Below are 15,334 nucleotides of genomic sequence, written 5' to 3'. Positions count from 1 at the left end.
GCTCTGAAAAGCACTCAGCCCATCCAAGTTACTGCTCTGTACTTCGTTTGGTTTTGAAAACTTGACTAGGCAAAGAGGCGATGAATGCATCTGATCTATTATTTCTCCCATCTTTGTGTGAATCCACAATTACTATAAAGTAAAAAGGTTCATTTAAATATTACAGTGGGCATGAAGATTTAAAATATATAGATATACATGCCTAAGACCCACAGATCAAATCAGAGACATCCTTCCCACTGGGACACCACAACATGTTCACACAGTGTGTCCTATGACAACTTCGCTTTACTGACAAACATTTAAATGAACCTAAAATGTACAAAATAGCATGGCTAAACAAGGGTGTATGTTTACTTGAATTAATAGATTGTCTGGGGCTTTTAAAAATAAGCAAATTTATTCCTGTTTGAAGGTTTTTGCATTCTCTATATTACCCAAGTATTTTCAAGAAAGGCAGCAATGAAGAAAACAAACTAAATGTACTGCTTACCTGGACTTCCCATTCCACAGGTAGGAGACAAATAAACAAAATACCTGAGTGAATTTAGGAGCCAGCAGTCGATGTCTTCCAGCCACAGACACACCTGTGCTTCACTACCTGCTTTGTGTTAGCAGAACTGAACCCACAAGACAACACTGGTTTAATAAACAGAGGCTTAGGAAGAAGGGGTCTCCTTCCTGGTACCACAAAACTTCCATTTCATTCTTCTTCATCTACCTGCTGTAGGCTAACAGTCACAGAGTACTATAAGTAAGGGACGTCAGGGAAGCTCACTGACCTCAGTGGGACCCTGAACAGCCTCCTGCCAAGGTTCTGTAGCATCACCACTGCTGGATTCCATTAAAGCCAGGCGCCGGTAGCTCACACCTATAATCCTAGCTAGTCAGGAGGCTGAGATCTGAGGTGCACAGTTTGAAGCCAACCTGGTCAGGAAAGTCTGTGAGACTCTTACCTCCAGGAAACTACCAAAGCCAGAAATTAAGCTGTGGCTCAACTGATAGAGTGCTAGCCTTACGCAAAAGAATCTCAAGGATAACACTCAGGCCCTAAATTCAAGCCCAGGACCTGCACCAAAACAAAACAAACAAACAAACACCTTTGAGATTTTTAAGACCCATCTCATCTGACCTTAAGTAGAAAGAGAGGCATTGTGTTTGCCGAACCAGGCTGCCTTTCCTTACCTGCTCACAACATTCCAAGTTCTGACCATTTGTGGTCCTAGGTGACACAGGAAACAGCCCCCACCACCCCCACCCCCCGAGTCCTGGATGTAATCCACAACTCACCTCGTCTCAACAGGTCTGAACTCAGTCCTGGAAGAGTTCCCATCCCTAGTTTTTTTTCTCCCTTCACTGTTTCCCTGCATTCCTGAGCTAGTCTTTACAGTTCTTTTACCCTTGTTTGTTAATCATTCATTCCATAAACACTCACTGTACAACCTACTGTGTGGTTCTGGCTCACAAGTGCCATTGGGGAACATAAATGGAATATGTGGATACTGGAATAGAATATGAAAGCAGGTTCTTTTTTATTTTAAATAGAAGGGGGCCAAGTAAGCCCCACTATGGTGAAAAGGGAAGATATACAACACTCTCTCAAGCAAGCTACTTAGTCGTGGGTTAGTATATTGGAGTAAATACTTTTAAGGATCAACATATCTCCATGAAGGCCAAGTAGAACTGGACACAAAGCAGAATTGGACACAAAGTAGAACTGGACACAAAGTTTAAAGTAGCAATAGGGACAGATCCAATAGAGAAACTGATTTCTAGCCCTTTATCTCACTCAACTCACCCCAAAACAATGATATGTAACAACAGATAAAAATTACTGAAGCTAGAGAATTTGAACAACTTTTTTGTGACATCATGAGAAAGAGAAGTTTCATGAGTGCACTATGACTTTGTTCTGACAGCTTGACATCTTTGTTAATTCTGGATTCTTACTATGGGCAAGTTATCGGACAAGGGTTTTCCTTAGTACCAGTTTCTCTGGTCATTTGTAATTTATGTGGCCATCACCACCTCAGCAGTGTTAGCTTCAATGACAACCAGGGGCTCCTAGTTGGTAAATATTCTGGCTTTGTGTCCTATGAGGTGTGTTGTGACACAGAAGATGGAAGCATACTTTTAACCAGAAAGCCATCAAGGCATTTGCCCACAGTTTTATTTGCTTTTTGTCTGTGTCCTTTGGTTCCTGTCTTAATGGAACAGAAGCTATGGGCAGGAGAAGGGATGCTGCCCTTGTCTGTGGAAGACCAAAGGGAACCAGGAGATCAGAAGTTGGCAGAAATTCAGGCAAGACTGGGTCTTGGGTCTATGGCCACCAGTCTGTACTGAGCAGGTTCCCAACTCCCAGCTAGCCATGATGGCCATTTTCATCGTGGATAGTGGCTGCATGCCACTATCTGCCAACCTCATCACTCTTCCAGAAAGCAGGTGCACTGGGGCTGTGACATTGGTGGCTCTTAGTGCACATGGAAATGCCTTCACTACATAAGTCTCTGTTTACCCTCACAGCCTCATCCAAAAACAGAGCCCGTCACCCCTGGGTGTCTGTCAGGGAAATGAGGTCAACAAGCAAGATTAACCTTCACAGAGATGTTGAAGAGGTGTGGGTGACAGACTTGAACCCTCCTTTCCAGAGAAGTTCTTACTACAGGAAGAAGAGGGTGGACAGGCTCTGCTATCCTGGTTTCAGGGCATTATCTGTTGTCTCCCTCCACACAGTAAGAATAGCTGGTCAGGGCATTTCACTTGGTTGCTCAGATACCTACTTCAAAGTACAGAGAACTCAAAAATAAATAGCTTGTTTTCTAAGCTCCTAGGGAGAACATAACCGTTAGAGTAGGAAGAAAAGGGACTACTTGGCTGCTGCATAGGATCCTGATGTGAAAATGAGGCTGAGTCATTGCCCTGGCTGGGGTGAGGAAGCCTCAGAACTGAGTTGAACTTCCTGGGTCAAGCAGAGGGAGGAGACTAAAATTCCTCACACCTGGGGCTTGCAGGGCTAGCCTCTCTGGCCCCTGGGCCCTGGAAACCCATTAATTAAACATATTAATTCTGGCTTTCCTCCTGGAGTGCAGTATGGGAGTAGGCCAGTGGGGGCAGCAGTGCTCACTATGCCAATGGAGGGCTACTGAAGGCCCCCAGGGAGGAGGGTCCCCAGGGTCATTCTCTTTGTGCCTGGCCTTTCAGCCAAGCAGAGGACTCATCGCAAGGAGCCCTGTGCAGTCTCTGCTACTCAAGGAGTGGAGGCCCCACATCCTCCCATCTTTTCACTCTGTACCCTGACTGAGCCCCATGTAGGGCCTGAATTGGGCCTGAGTGTGACTGTGAAAATGGCCACCTTCCAGGGACTGCAGCTGCACAGAGTGCTTACCAGGTACTTCGAAGGGAAAGAGCAGCTGCCACAGTGAAAACAGCCAGGAGCTGCAGGGAGGCCTGGGTCACTAGGCAAGGGTCTGAGGGTACAGTGGTAACCGAACCAGAAGGACAGGAGGGAGCCTGCTCTGCTCACCCCTGGGAGTGGTATGCAGGGAAGGCTCAGCCATAATGAATGGGAAGAAGACATGTATCCAGGGAGGAGGCTGGAGAGGAGGCCAGTGTGACTGGAGAGAGGTGGAGGAGGGTGGACAAGACAGAGATGGCACTGGCTATCCATGCTGCGCCACAGCCCCCCCACCCCCAACCCACCACTGATAGCCACACACAAAGTCAGGCTTTCTATGTTCCCAGGGTCAGGCATGCTTCACCCAGGCCTCAACTTCCAGGTCTCCGGGAGGCTGTGTTTGTGGCCTCTATGAAGAGAGACTCTGGGACAGTGACAGTAACCCATTTGGCTGAGCTTCATTGATCTTCTGTCTGCTGGTTGGGACATGGTTGATCTTTACCCAAGAAGCCTGTCCACTGGGCAGCCATACTATCTCAGATAGTATCAGAGACTAGAAAGGAGACTTGGAGAAGGAGAGAGGAACATGGGAGAGGCGGAGCCACCCAAAGTTACAACTTCTCATAACTTGATCTAGGAGGTCACCCTGTTTCATTTCTAACAAGTCAGGTGCTGAGTCCAGTCTATCTCCAGGGGAGAAGGCTACAGGCTTGGGTAGCAGGAGGCTACAGTTAGTGTGAGACCTAGTGCAGTGGCCATTTGGAGGACTGAGAGGAGACACGGGTCAATCTCTGAGTCATGGGAGGCACTGGCAAGTCTATGTTAGGAGGGCACGGTTACTGAGTCTCATTTGTATCTTCCTGTGGTACAGAGGAACACATGGCCAAGAGGGGAGGTGGTATTTTTCTAGACTTCTCTGTGGGATCCCAGGGCTAAGTTGAGTTGCAGTTTCCTATCTCTCCTCTTCTTGGAATTGTCCTCTATCCAGGTTAGTGCCTTGATAATGTGTGACACTGCTTTCACAGGGGATACAGGTATTTAAGAGCCTGATGATCTCCTAGGAAGCAGTTCCAAAGGGAATCCCCAGGGATCGGGGACTAGGGAGGCTAGAATCCCCTGAGGGCACAATGTCATGTCAAACATCCACTTGAAAGACAGGCTGCTGATGAACCCATCTGTACTGCTACATCCAGGTCTACCTGGGAGAGTGGGGTGGGAAGACTGGTGTAACACTGGCCAATCTAGGCAAGAAGGGCATGAGTCCTGTCAGAATAAAAGACTCAAGGGAAAGGACCTCCAGAGATGACCTCTCTTCCTTGACAACAGAAAAAAGAAAGCTTAGAACCCTGGTATCCAGAGACCAACAGTCCACCCAAGCCCCAGTTAGCTCACTTATGTGGATATCATGTATTACGAAACATGTTTTATTGCTGTCTCCCAATTTGTATAGGCTCAGGCCTCAGTGAAGACCAGAGAGAGCTGTAGATGTTGGGTCCACCCTCACCACTGCCACCTCTGGAGATTTTTCCAGAGGACCTCACAGGTGACATGGGTCAGCCAGGGCAGTTAACGGCTGGCCAGCCCACCATTCTAATCTCCCTGGTCATCACCAGTTCTTCCTGCTCTCTGTGTGTGTGTGTGTGTGTGTGTGTGTGTGTGTGTGTGTGTGTGTGTGTGTGTCAATTCTTTCTAGGCATTTCAAATATACTATGTGGCAAAGAATCTTCTTGTAGTTTTTTAGATTTTTAGATTTAACTGTCCCTCCTTGTTTCTATTCCAGGATGAAGATCAATTGGCTCCACACCTACTCTTGCTACGGGCCATGGCTCCTTGGACATTTACACTGGAGTGGCTGCTTGACCACATGGTGCCTTCCTTGTTTGTATGGAACAACATTTTCTAACACCCAGCAGGTACTGGACCTTCTGTTCAAAAGGTGAGCACTACCTCTAATATCAGGGGTTTTCCAACTACAGATGGAGCCTGAGAAGTGGGGTGCTCACAGAAGCACATTCATTCATCAGCTGTTTCCAGCACCTGTGATATAAACCATGGATGTACTGGCTTCAGCTGGCCTTGTGGAGTGTCCTGTCTGGGGCTGTGAGTTCTTTGTGACTCTGCTTCTCTGGATCCAGCTTCACTTACCTGAAGCCTCAGACAAAGCAGTCTGTTTATGACGAGGGTACCAGATTCTATCCTGGAGGAGGGTCCCTAACCTAGGTAGAGACAGCAGGGATGGCTGGGGACAGAGCAAGGAACCCTACGCTCATAGGATTGTCAGAGAAGGAGCTGGTTGTCCTCTTGCACTGCACTGATATGAAGGACCTAGAGTGGAAGGGCGTAGTTCAGTGAGAAGAGCAGGAAAGTTCTGGCTGGGCTCCAGTCTATGGTGAGTCAGTAATAACAGAAATCATCAACAGGTTCGGTAGTTGTGAAGCCCCCCCCAGACTCCTCTAGACATGAGGGCACTCTCCCCCACTCCAGCAAGGATGTCACACCACAGGACAGGCTCAGCAAGTAAGTGGCTTTGGTCTCCAGGGAGGGCATCTGTCTGCAGAGTGGTGACAATTGTGTGTGTAGATGAATGGGCAAACTCAGGAGCCCACAACTCTTGTGATTCTCATTACAGCATTGAGGTGTGGGGCTTTGTCTGCAAGAGGAGGAAGACTCGGGGCTGGGGTGCTGTTCTGAGCACTGGTGGAGGCTGAGGCTCAGAACTGAGCCATGAAAATTCATCCTACCATAGCCCATTCCAGCCAGGTTTGCCCACCTCACTGTGAGCTACAAAGTAGGGGTAGGGGCATCTCTCCCTGGTCATAGCCCCTCAGAAGGTGCCAGGTGGTCAGTGAGAGGCCAGAACCAGGCTGTGCCACCAGGAGAACAGTGTGGTAGGAAGACAGCCCACATGTGGTTCATGCGGAATGGGACAGCAGAGCCACCAAGGTGGTACACTAGAATCCTATGCATGCCAGGCCAGACAGCAAGCCTTATTTGAGTCTATGATCCAGTAGCCCAAGTGAGAGAGAAATGAAGGATAGAGCTGCTCACATTGGGCCTGGATCCCTCCCTTGAGCTTCTCTTCAGTCCTTGCCTGAGTTGGCCTACCATTGCCTGGACAGCTAAAAGGCACTGACGTCATGATGTGCTGATCTCTGAATGGTCAGCAACAATCACAGGGTGAGGAGGAGGATCAGAGGAGTTGCTGGCCTTTACCTGGCTCAGCTTCCCATCCATCTGGCCCTAGTGCCATCTCCTCCTGGACACATAGTTGAACCACTACCCAGAGGTTTTATTCCAACCTCGCAGCCTCAAGCAGCTCCTGGCTCACCTGAAGCTCTATGTGTCTAGATCAGACTGGGAGTGCCATGTCCACCATATCCTGGCACAGATGAGTTCCAGGAGCCCAGCAAGGGCAAGGTTGATGGTGCAGAGCCTGAGGCTGAAACACAGCATATCTGGAGGTAGATGTGCAGGGCAGCTCCAAAACTAGCCATGGGCCAGGAACAAGGGGGAGCCTAAAACTCACAGTGGGTAGAGGGATGTTGAAGAGCATAATCTGTTGAAGGTCACATGTTGGGAATTCTCAAGGAGGAGGGTCTTCTCAGTCTTTTCAAAGACTCAGAACAAAGCAGTAATGAAGATCTTATCTCCTTGTATTACCAGGCCAGTACTTGTTCTCACTCCAAGTCCAGAGCTAGATTTAGCTCCATCAGTGACTCTGGCACCCAGGCTAGTGGGAGGACCATCATCAGGTTCAGAGAAAGAGCCAAACGTAGACTTGACTCTAGTGTACAGTCCTATGGGAGCACCACTATCAAGTGCAGAGGAAGAGCCGGCTCCCATCTCAGCTTGGGTACTCAATCATGAAGAAGCACTAGCTTCCAGCACTGGGGTGGAACCATCTCTCAGCACCTTGGTTCCAGTGCTCAGTCTTCAGGGAACACCAGCATCCAGTACTGACCTAAAGGCATCTCTCACCTTGGCCCAGGCATTGAGTCATCTCTTCATCTAAAGATTACTTCTATTCTTTATTTGCAATGTATTTGTTAGAGAAAGGAAATTCCTACAATTTAGGGTTTGGGGCTTTAATTTTCAGTTGGCTATCATGAAGCTTATTTACTGAAACTTAATTCTCTCATTTTCTTGGTCCCCAATTAGGCCCACACACACTCCCCTACTCTTTTCCTAACACACACACAAAAAACCTCTGACCATCTTTGTAAAGGAGCTGATGCTAATAAACTCAGGATTCTCAAATTACATGGAGGGATGGGGACACACACACACACACACACACACACACACACACACACACACACACACACCACCATGCTGACCAGATAGGCATTTCTCAATCAAAAGCTTTTCCTAAGGCAGCCACAGAACACCTGGACATGTGGAGGTGGCCAGCAGCAGTGGCTGGCTGCCTGTGTCTAAAGAAAGCAAAGTCACCAAGCTCTCAGAAGTTTCGTCCCTAGAGAGAAATACAGGGTAGAGAAGAAAGGAGAGTGGGGGAGGGGTGTTCCTGAGCTGCCCTCAGCATGTTAATCAGTTTTAAAGCTGCCACCAGTAAGAACTAACATTTCATAGTCAGGCGGGGGAGGGTAAAGGCAGCCCTGTTGTTTTCATGAGAGACCCAGGTTGGACTCTCCGGACAAAAGGCACAGTCTCACAGAGGGTCAGCGCTGAGAAGAACTTACCAGAGCACATCCATTTAAATCACAGCCCTGTGACAGACAGGCTCATGCAAAGGCAATGCAGCCACTCCTGCCCCACCCCCACGGGCACCCACACAGAGAGCATGTGCTCCGCTGGTTTTCTAATAATGGGACACAGTTGGCTACGGGCTTGAAGTAAAAAAAGATCTGACCTTAAATCCTAGCTCCTTCACTTAAAGTAGTATGGGACTTAGTCAACCTGCTTAAACTCCCTGGGTCTGAGTTTCCTTATTTAACTGAGGATTCCTCTTCTAGCTACATGCTAGAGTCACTGCAGGGATAAATGAAGATTTATATGGAGACTTACAATTCAGTCCCCAGCACAAGCTCATTACATATTATAAGTCCTGTCCCTTTCTCCAACTGCCCTATCTCCTCCAAGATTGCTATCAGTCTGTTCCAACCCAGATCCTTGCAAGGAGCCATGACAGCACCTGATGGATGTCTGGCTGGGTTACCAACATGGTCTGTGGCCATGCATGAAACAAAGCCAACTGACCCATAAAGGGTTCAATCCCATGATCCTGATCTCAGTATTGAGGTTCCAACCAAATGAGCTAATTACAGTGGACTCAAATTCTACTCTGCTTATACAGAGATACTTTTAGCCCTTCCTCCAAGCCTTATATACTGTGGACCTAAGATGCTATGACACAACCTACTCACCAACTTTACTAATGATCTCATCTTTGAAAAACCTTAATGTAATAGAGCGAACAGATATGTCCCTTAAGAGGATTAAGGTGGAAATTCACTAGTGCAATAATACCAGTGGATTTGTGTTCTAAAACTAACACCCATCAATCAACTTAGCTCCCACCTTGTTTTAGCACTACTTAGCTTCTAGGGGTAACATGGAAAACTGGACAGTCAGGTCTTTACCTTCAGGAAGTGAACTGGAAACAGGAAGACTGGCAAACCATGGACATCACCTTGAACCCAGGCTGTTGAGACTATCACTTACACAGGAATCATGAGGGCACTGTGTTCTGATTCAACAGGTAGAGAAGGCCTGAAGGTGTGTAACTCTAACAAGAGCCCAGGGGTCGCCTAGCATATGCTCAGCGTAGCAAGGATCTAATCAACAGTTTACAACTTTACAACTATTTTACAGATGGGATAGCTGAGGCAATAAGATAACAATTAAGACAGGGTAGTGAGAAAGAAATGAGCATGGGAAACCCAGGAATAATCTGTTAAGAGGGTGTGTCTAGAACATAGATCCACTTCTTGTGAAGAGAATATTCAAGCTATGAAAATAGAGTTCATTAAGCACTTAGATCTGTCAGGTACCAACTCTGGAACTCAAATGTGTGTGAGCAGGTGACTTCCTTCCATTCTTGGTCTCCCCTGCTATGTGATTCAATAGCACCAGTACCTGACCAGGAGGCGAGTTAGAGTTGATAGGTAGCTAGGACAGTCCCTGGCTCAGGCAAGTGTCTGGAACATAGTAGTATAATTCTATACTCTCCAGCCCACAGCAAGCAACCGGACCTTTTCTTTTTTTCTTTTTCTTTTTTTTTTTCCGCCAGTCCTGGGGTTTGAGCTCAGGGCCTGAGCACTGTCCCTGGCTGCTTTTGCTCAAGGCTAGCATTCTACCACTTGAGCCACAGCACCATTTCTGGCTCTTTCTACGTATGTGGTACTGAGGAATCAAACTCAGGACTTCATGTATATGAGGCAAGGACTCTACCGCTAGGCCACATTCCCAACCCACAACAAGACCTTTCAAGAGTGAAATTCTTAAGTCATAATTGCCAATTTGACAGGCATGCTAGTTATAACACTTTTATAAAAATATTTTACAATTTCAATTTCATTCATCAGCAGAAAAAAAGATTCCTCAGATCCTTAAGTGCCATTAACATCAGTCAATCCACAATACATTCTAAGCTTTAAAATGTCTATGGTCCTATTAGTTCTATGGCGTGACATTTTCTGAAGTAGAAGTCTACTGTTAAAATTGCTGTTTAAAACCATGAACTTGTGAATAAATGTCTAGCTATGTATTTTTTGAAGACAAAAAGGACTCGTTAAATCCAGCCAAAACATACAAACCCTGAAATAATCATCTCTCCTGTTTTGACCATTTTTGCTACCAAACTATGATGTATTTAATCATCCTTTCTGAAACTTTTCTATGAAAAGTTTGTATCTTTTTAGTTTCTTTTTTATCTATCAGTTTTGGGGGGAGGGGTGGTGAGAGATTAAGCATAATGAGCACAATATCTTGTTTGTTACCAATATAATAGCTTTGTTAAATGACAATTTCTAAAATCAGCAGGCATGAACAAAATTAATATGAGTTAAAATGTCCAAGTTTCAGCCAGCTCAAAGGTTCTCAGGACAGGAGAGTCCCTAGGAGGAGATCTTTAAAAATTAACACCAGCTAAGGGGGCCTTGTTGGGGCTGGTTACAAGGTGTTTTCCCCTATATTTGTGAAAGCTCATTCAACTGTACACATGCCCCGCACACTTGAATCTGTATGCAATCTACTCCAATCAAAAGTCACTCCCCCAGGGACTTGAACCTGCACAGCCTCTGGGAACAATGTGAAATCACAGGGAGTATGGGACATTCCATGCTCATGTTTCTCCCCTTTCCATCACCCAGAGTGCCCTCTACACAAAGAATTCCTCCCCTTGCCAAGACAAGACTCAGTAGACCTGGGAGAAGTGTTTCTTGAGGCTAGCTCACTCCCTCACCATGACCTCATCCACAGCAGAATTGGCAACTATAAATCCCTACCTCTGAGTATACACGCTACCAGGCCAGGAAGTTCTGCAAGCTCTTACTCTGTCTTGTACCGTTCACCTGCCCCCAGGCCAAAAAATCCTTGGCACACAAAGGTGATGAGGTGAACTTTCCAAAAAATGGTTTGGAAGCCCTAGGAACTACAACTTCTGCCCACATCCATGCAGCTTCCACAGGATGGATGGAACAGCACTGACAGGTCTCCAGCCACAACGACCTCAGCTTCCTACTCCAAGCATCTAAACTAGGCTAATGGATCTGTCTCCATTTCTTCATCTCTAAACTAGGGGCAATAAAAGTCCCTACTTCATGGGTGGGCCTTCCAGTTGTGTGGAAAATTAACCACTATAAAAACAGAGTGTGCACTTAGATACATAAGTGTCCTGGATTCTACTTAAATAACTCTGGTAAAGGGCTAAGAATGTGGCTTGGTGGTAGAGTGCTTGCCTAGCATGCATGAAGTCCTGGATTCAATTCCTCAGTACCACATAAACAGAAAAGGTTGGAAGTGGCACTGTAGCTCAAGTAGATAGAATGCTATCCTTGAGCAAAGGAAGCTCAGGGGCAGTGCCCAGGCGCTGCCTGAGTTCAAGCCCCCAGAACTGGCAACAACAACAAAAAGAACTCTGGTTAATAGAATCAGCTACTTGCTCCGCTCTGGATGAAAAAAAAAAAGGCAAACATTTGAATGTGTGGCAGAGCTCTTTGGGACAAAAAATTCTGAGACTGCAGCTGCCTAACTTTCAAGAAGATCTCCATAGGACATCTAGCTCTGTGTCCACAAAGAATACCCTAGAAGGTTCTGTGGCCTAGTTCACTGCCCAGCTGAGGCTTCCAGTTGGTGGTAAGCATAAGCAGGCAGTGCCAGAGCACCAGGAGTTCCTCCTACCATGCCAGGAACACGGGAGCAAGACTATGGGGCTCTTCCATGGAAACATAAAAACATACTTCAGCTCACAGTCTGAAAGGTCAGCCCATGCATATAGCATTTGAAATGCAAGGAAACCACTTCAAGGTCACAAGGCCACAATTATGAGTCTTCTGCGGTTTCAACAAAGGATCACTGTAATAAGAGACCACAATGAATGAATGGAATAATCATGATGTGGATGAAACTTTGAAAACTTTTAACTGAATCTACTGATGGAGAAGATGCAAAGAATTTGCTAAAGTGAATCTGATAAATCTATAATGCATTATTCTGCCCCTCTGTCTCCTAATCCAGCATGCTTTGGTGACTATGACCACTCTTCAGGGATACAGAAAGAATGAGATGAAGTTACCCCTTCCTCATTCCTGAAAACTAAAAGTGATGGAGTTCAGCTATTCTAATAGAAGGGGAACACCACAGGGAAGCCCTCTGCTTTCCACACACCCTTCTACTCTACTTCCAAAGCCCCGCATCATGCAGAAATCTCACTGGTTTTTCAAAACCAATTTTGTTTCTTGGAGTCAAGGGCTGTCACTTCCAAATATTTGTCAGTGTTGACCCTCAAGGAATAATTTATCTTTAAACTTTGATAAGAACCCAAAGCAGAAAATATACAAAGTTAGGCATTCTTCAAGGTGCAGGCATTCTCTTCAAGTGGGAGGAAGCATTTTGGCTGGGTAACTAAATGATTAGCTTTCAATGCCCAGCTCTTTACAACAATCACTTTGCAAGACGCCTGTCCTCCTTCAAAGGGGGGAGGGGGCGGGGGGAGCCTCTCTAACGGATAGACTGAGACGCTATTCTTCCCAGGGGACACTCATCTGGGGCTCCAGGCTGAGGCTTTGTGCGCTTCGCCCCCACCCCCCGCGCCCCCGCCCTCCTCCCACAGAGACTGCCCCTCCAAGGTTCCCAAGGCCACCTGCTTCTCAGAAGAATAAGGCGATACTGTGCGCGCAATCTCAATGCACGGTCGGCGTCCTCCACGGTGCCCCCCCCCCAACAAGGGGAAGAGGGGGAGGTGTCCCCGGGTAGCGCGCTTTGTCGGGAGGCCGCCCGCAGCGCCCCAAAAGGCCCCACAGAGGTTTCATCCCGGAAGCCCCTCTGGGCTTCCCTTAAGGAGCCAGAGTCCCCCGACGCGAGGGTTCTTCGCGCGCCCCAATCGGTGACCTCCCTGGGACGCTCACGGGCGTCGGAACCCCACCCCGCCCACCCTGCCGAGCTAACGGAGCTGCGATCGGGAACCTCCATCCTGCCTCTGGCCGGCTCCGCACCTGCTCCACCGCATCCGCCACCGGCTCTGCGTGGGAGCGTGGGGCTGTCCTTCCTTCCCGCCCCGAAGGGTCGGCTCCAGCCCCGGGCCCCTCGGCCTCACCCAGAGGGAGAGCTGCCCTTGGACGCCGGTTGCTCAGGGCTGCGCTCAGGCAAGCCCTCCTGCTGCGTTCCCCCCCTCCCGCCACGAGCGCTCCGCGGCAGGGCTGACCCTCCCGGGTCGTACCTTGTGCGGCGCCCGCAGCAGCCGATGGACCCCAGCCAGCTGGGTACCGAGTGCGAGGTCCTCGCGGAACGTGAACAGCGGCGGCCGGCTGGGCTCCGGGAAGTTGGTGCTGTTGAAAGGATCGGTGTCGTCCAAGAACTGCACCCGACAAGCCAGCGTGGCCATGATGCATACCTGCGCGGGGGGCGCAGGCCCCGGGGTCAGCGGGCCCGCCTGGTGGCCGGACGCAGGGGAGGCCGCAGCCGCTGCTCTCTGGCTCGCGGACTTGCAGGCTCCGGCGCGCCCCGCTGCAGCCCGGGCTCCGGCCGCAGGGGGCGGGGCGGGGGCGGGGCCGGCGCGCCCCCTCCTTCCCTTCGGGCTTCGGCTCCGCCCCTTCTCAGTTGCCCGGGCACCGAGCCCCGCTGCCCCCGCCGCCCGGACCCGCTGCCCCCACTAGGAACCCGAGAGCCCTCGCAGAGGCGACCGCAGCCGTGCGCAAATCCAAGCAGCTGCGGCGGGCGGGGAACGCCCCGTGGTCAGACCCAGCTCTGCACGTGCGCCCCGCAGCCCTGGTCTCAGCCGTATCCTCTGGATCTCCGCACTAGGCTGGGGAGGGGGTGAAGAGGCGCGCCTCCCGAATCGTCCCCACCCGTGGGATATCTCAGGAGACAATGTACCAGAGTTCCTACAGCCGGGGTGTGGAAAAGCCCAGGAGGCGAGGTTGCTACCTGCAGAAGCAGGACGAGGCGACAGCCACCAGGATCTTAGACCACGGGGAAGTTGCCTGGGGGAAGAAAGAAGCTAACAAGGATAGGGAGCCCAAGCAGCTTTTCTCGGAAAACGAGTGTAGGTTACGCCGGGAATGAGGTGTGGTGGAAGGCGAGACGAGGGACACCTCCCCCCCCCCCCGCCCCAATTCGGGGCCCGGCCCCTAAGGTGCCCACTGGGTGCTTGGTTAAACCTCTCCGTCGCCAGACCTTCGGCGTCTGCGCACAGGGAGACGTCTGCGAATAGGTCTTGGAATTGCAGAGGTTCTGGGGAGACCCGGGGATCCCCTAGCAACACAGAGACTTGGAAGGAAGCTTTGCAGCCTGCCTGCCTACGCCAAGCTGGAGGAGCGGGCCTCGCGCTCCCTTCGCTGCTCACGTGCGCCCCCCTGCGTTCCAGCGGGACTTCACCGCTCCGCATTTCACCCGCACGTTCGCCTAGTCCCTGGTGTAAATCACCTGGGGAACAAAGCTGCGCTTAGCCACTCCATCTTTACTGCCACTCCTTAAGGCATCGCTCCCTTTTCTCTGGCTTAAAGGGAAAGGAACACCCTTATCCCGTTTTATGACTTCCTCTGCATTTTAACGTCTCCTTCCCCCTCTATGTTTGTTTTAATAATCGCATGACTACTACCCTCCTCTCTTCTGGAGAGTTTGTGGTGCATTTTGTCGTGCTTGACTGTGAATGAGCCTTCTAGACACGCCCCCCACCAACGTACCAGCTCTTTGTGGCCAGAGCATCAAACTCCAATCCTATTCCTTTAATACCAGGTCCCTGCTTCTATTTTAATCGTCCACTTTCCTGAGACACCTCCCCTGCCGCCTTGCCCCAGTCTTTCTGGCTATCTATGTCTCCCACGCGTCCAAACTTGAATACCAACTCATCGTCCCAGGGCTTCCTGTTACAGCCCTCCCTCAGCCCCACCTGTCCTTTAGATCTCTGCCTTGTTCCTGCCCCATCTAACTAGTCTGCTGACAGTGAGTCTACTCTAAGACTCTTTCTTACACCCTCCCAAAAACACCCTCAACTTAGTTCAGCCCCTTCCCTCAGGCTGCTAGAAACGTCTGCCACTTTCCTCTGATCATTGATCCGGGTCAGCATACACCTTAGCAAGCCAAGCATCTGCTCATCTCCACCCTCCACTCGCCCTGTCTCAGGAGATGACCCATGTCCTGACTTTCCTCCTGCTCAAGCCTCTATCTCTGTCTATACCCTGGATCTCTCCTAGAGCACTAGGCCTCTTCCTCTTCCTTTCTCCCTGGGGATCTTTACCTTGAGAATTGGGGCTGGCTTCC

The 15,334-nt window shown here is 49.4% G+C and overlaps 1 protein-coding gene across 5 annotated transcripts in view; it reads right to left on the bottom strand.

Moving 5' to 3' along the window:
* The window catches only part of Fhod3 (formin homology 2 domain containing 3), a 401,480-nt gene extending 387,916 nt beyond the window's left edge, over window positions 1–13,564 (bottom strand). For all 5 annotated transcript variants that reach the window (XM_048363540.1, XM_048363541.1, XM_048363537.1 and 2 more), the window contains exon 1: window positions 13,293–13,564. In XM_048363540.1, coding sequence (XP_048219497.1) covers window positions 13,293–13,457 — 165 coding nt within the window. In that variant the 5' untranslated portion in view covers window positions 13,458–13,564. The remainder of the gene's footprint in view (window positions 1–13,292) is intronic.
* Window positions 13,565–15,334: the final 1,770 nt, after the last annotated feature.

Source organism: Perognathus longimembris, chromosome 15 (assembly GCF_023159225.1).
Source record: "Perognathus longimembris pacificus isolate PPM17 chromosome 15, ASM2315922v1, whole genome shotgun sequence".
In the NCBI taxonomy this organism is placed as follows: Eukaryota; Metazoa; Chordata; class Mammalia; order Rodentia; family Heteromyidae; genus Perognathus; species Perognathus longimembris.
The sequence above is the reverse complement of the archived record's forward strand: the minus strand, read 5'-3'. Positions and strand labels throughout refer to the sequence as shown.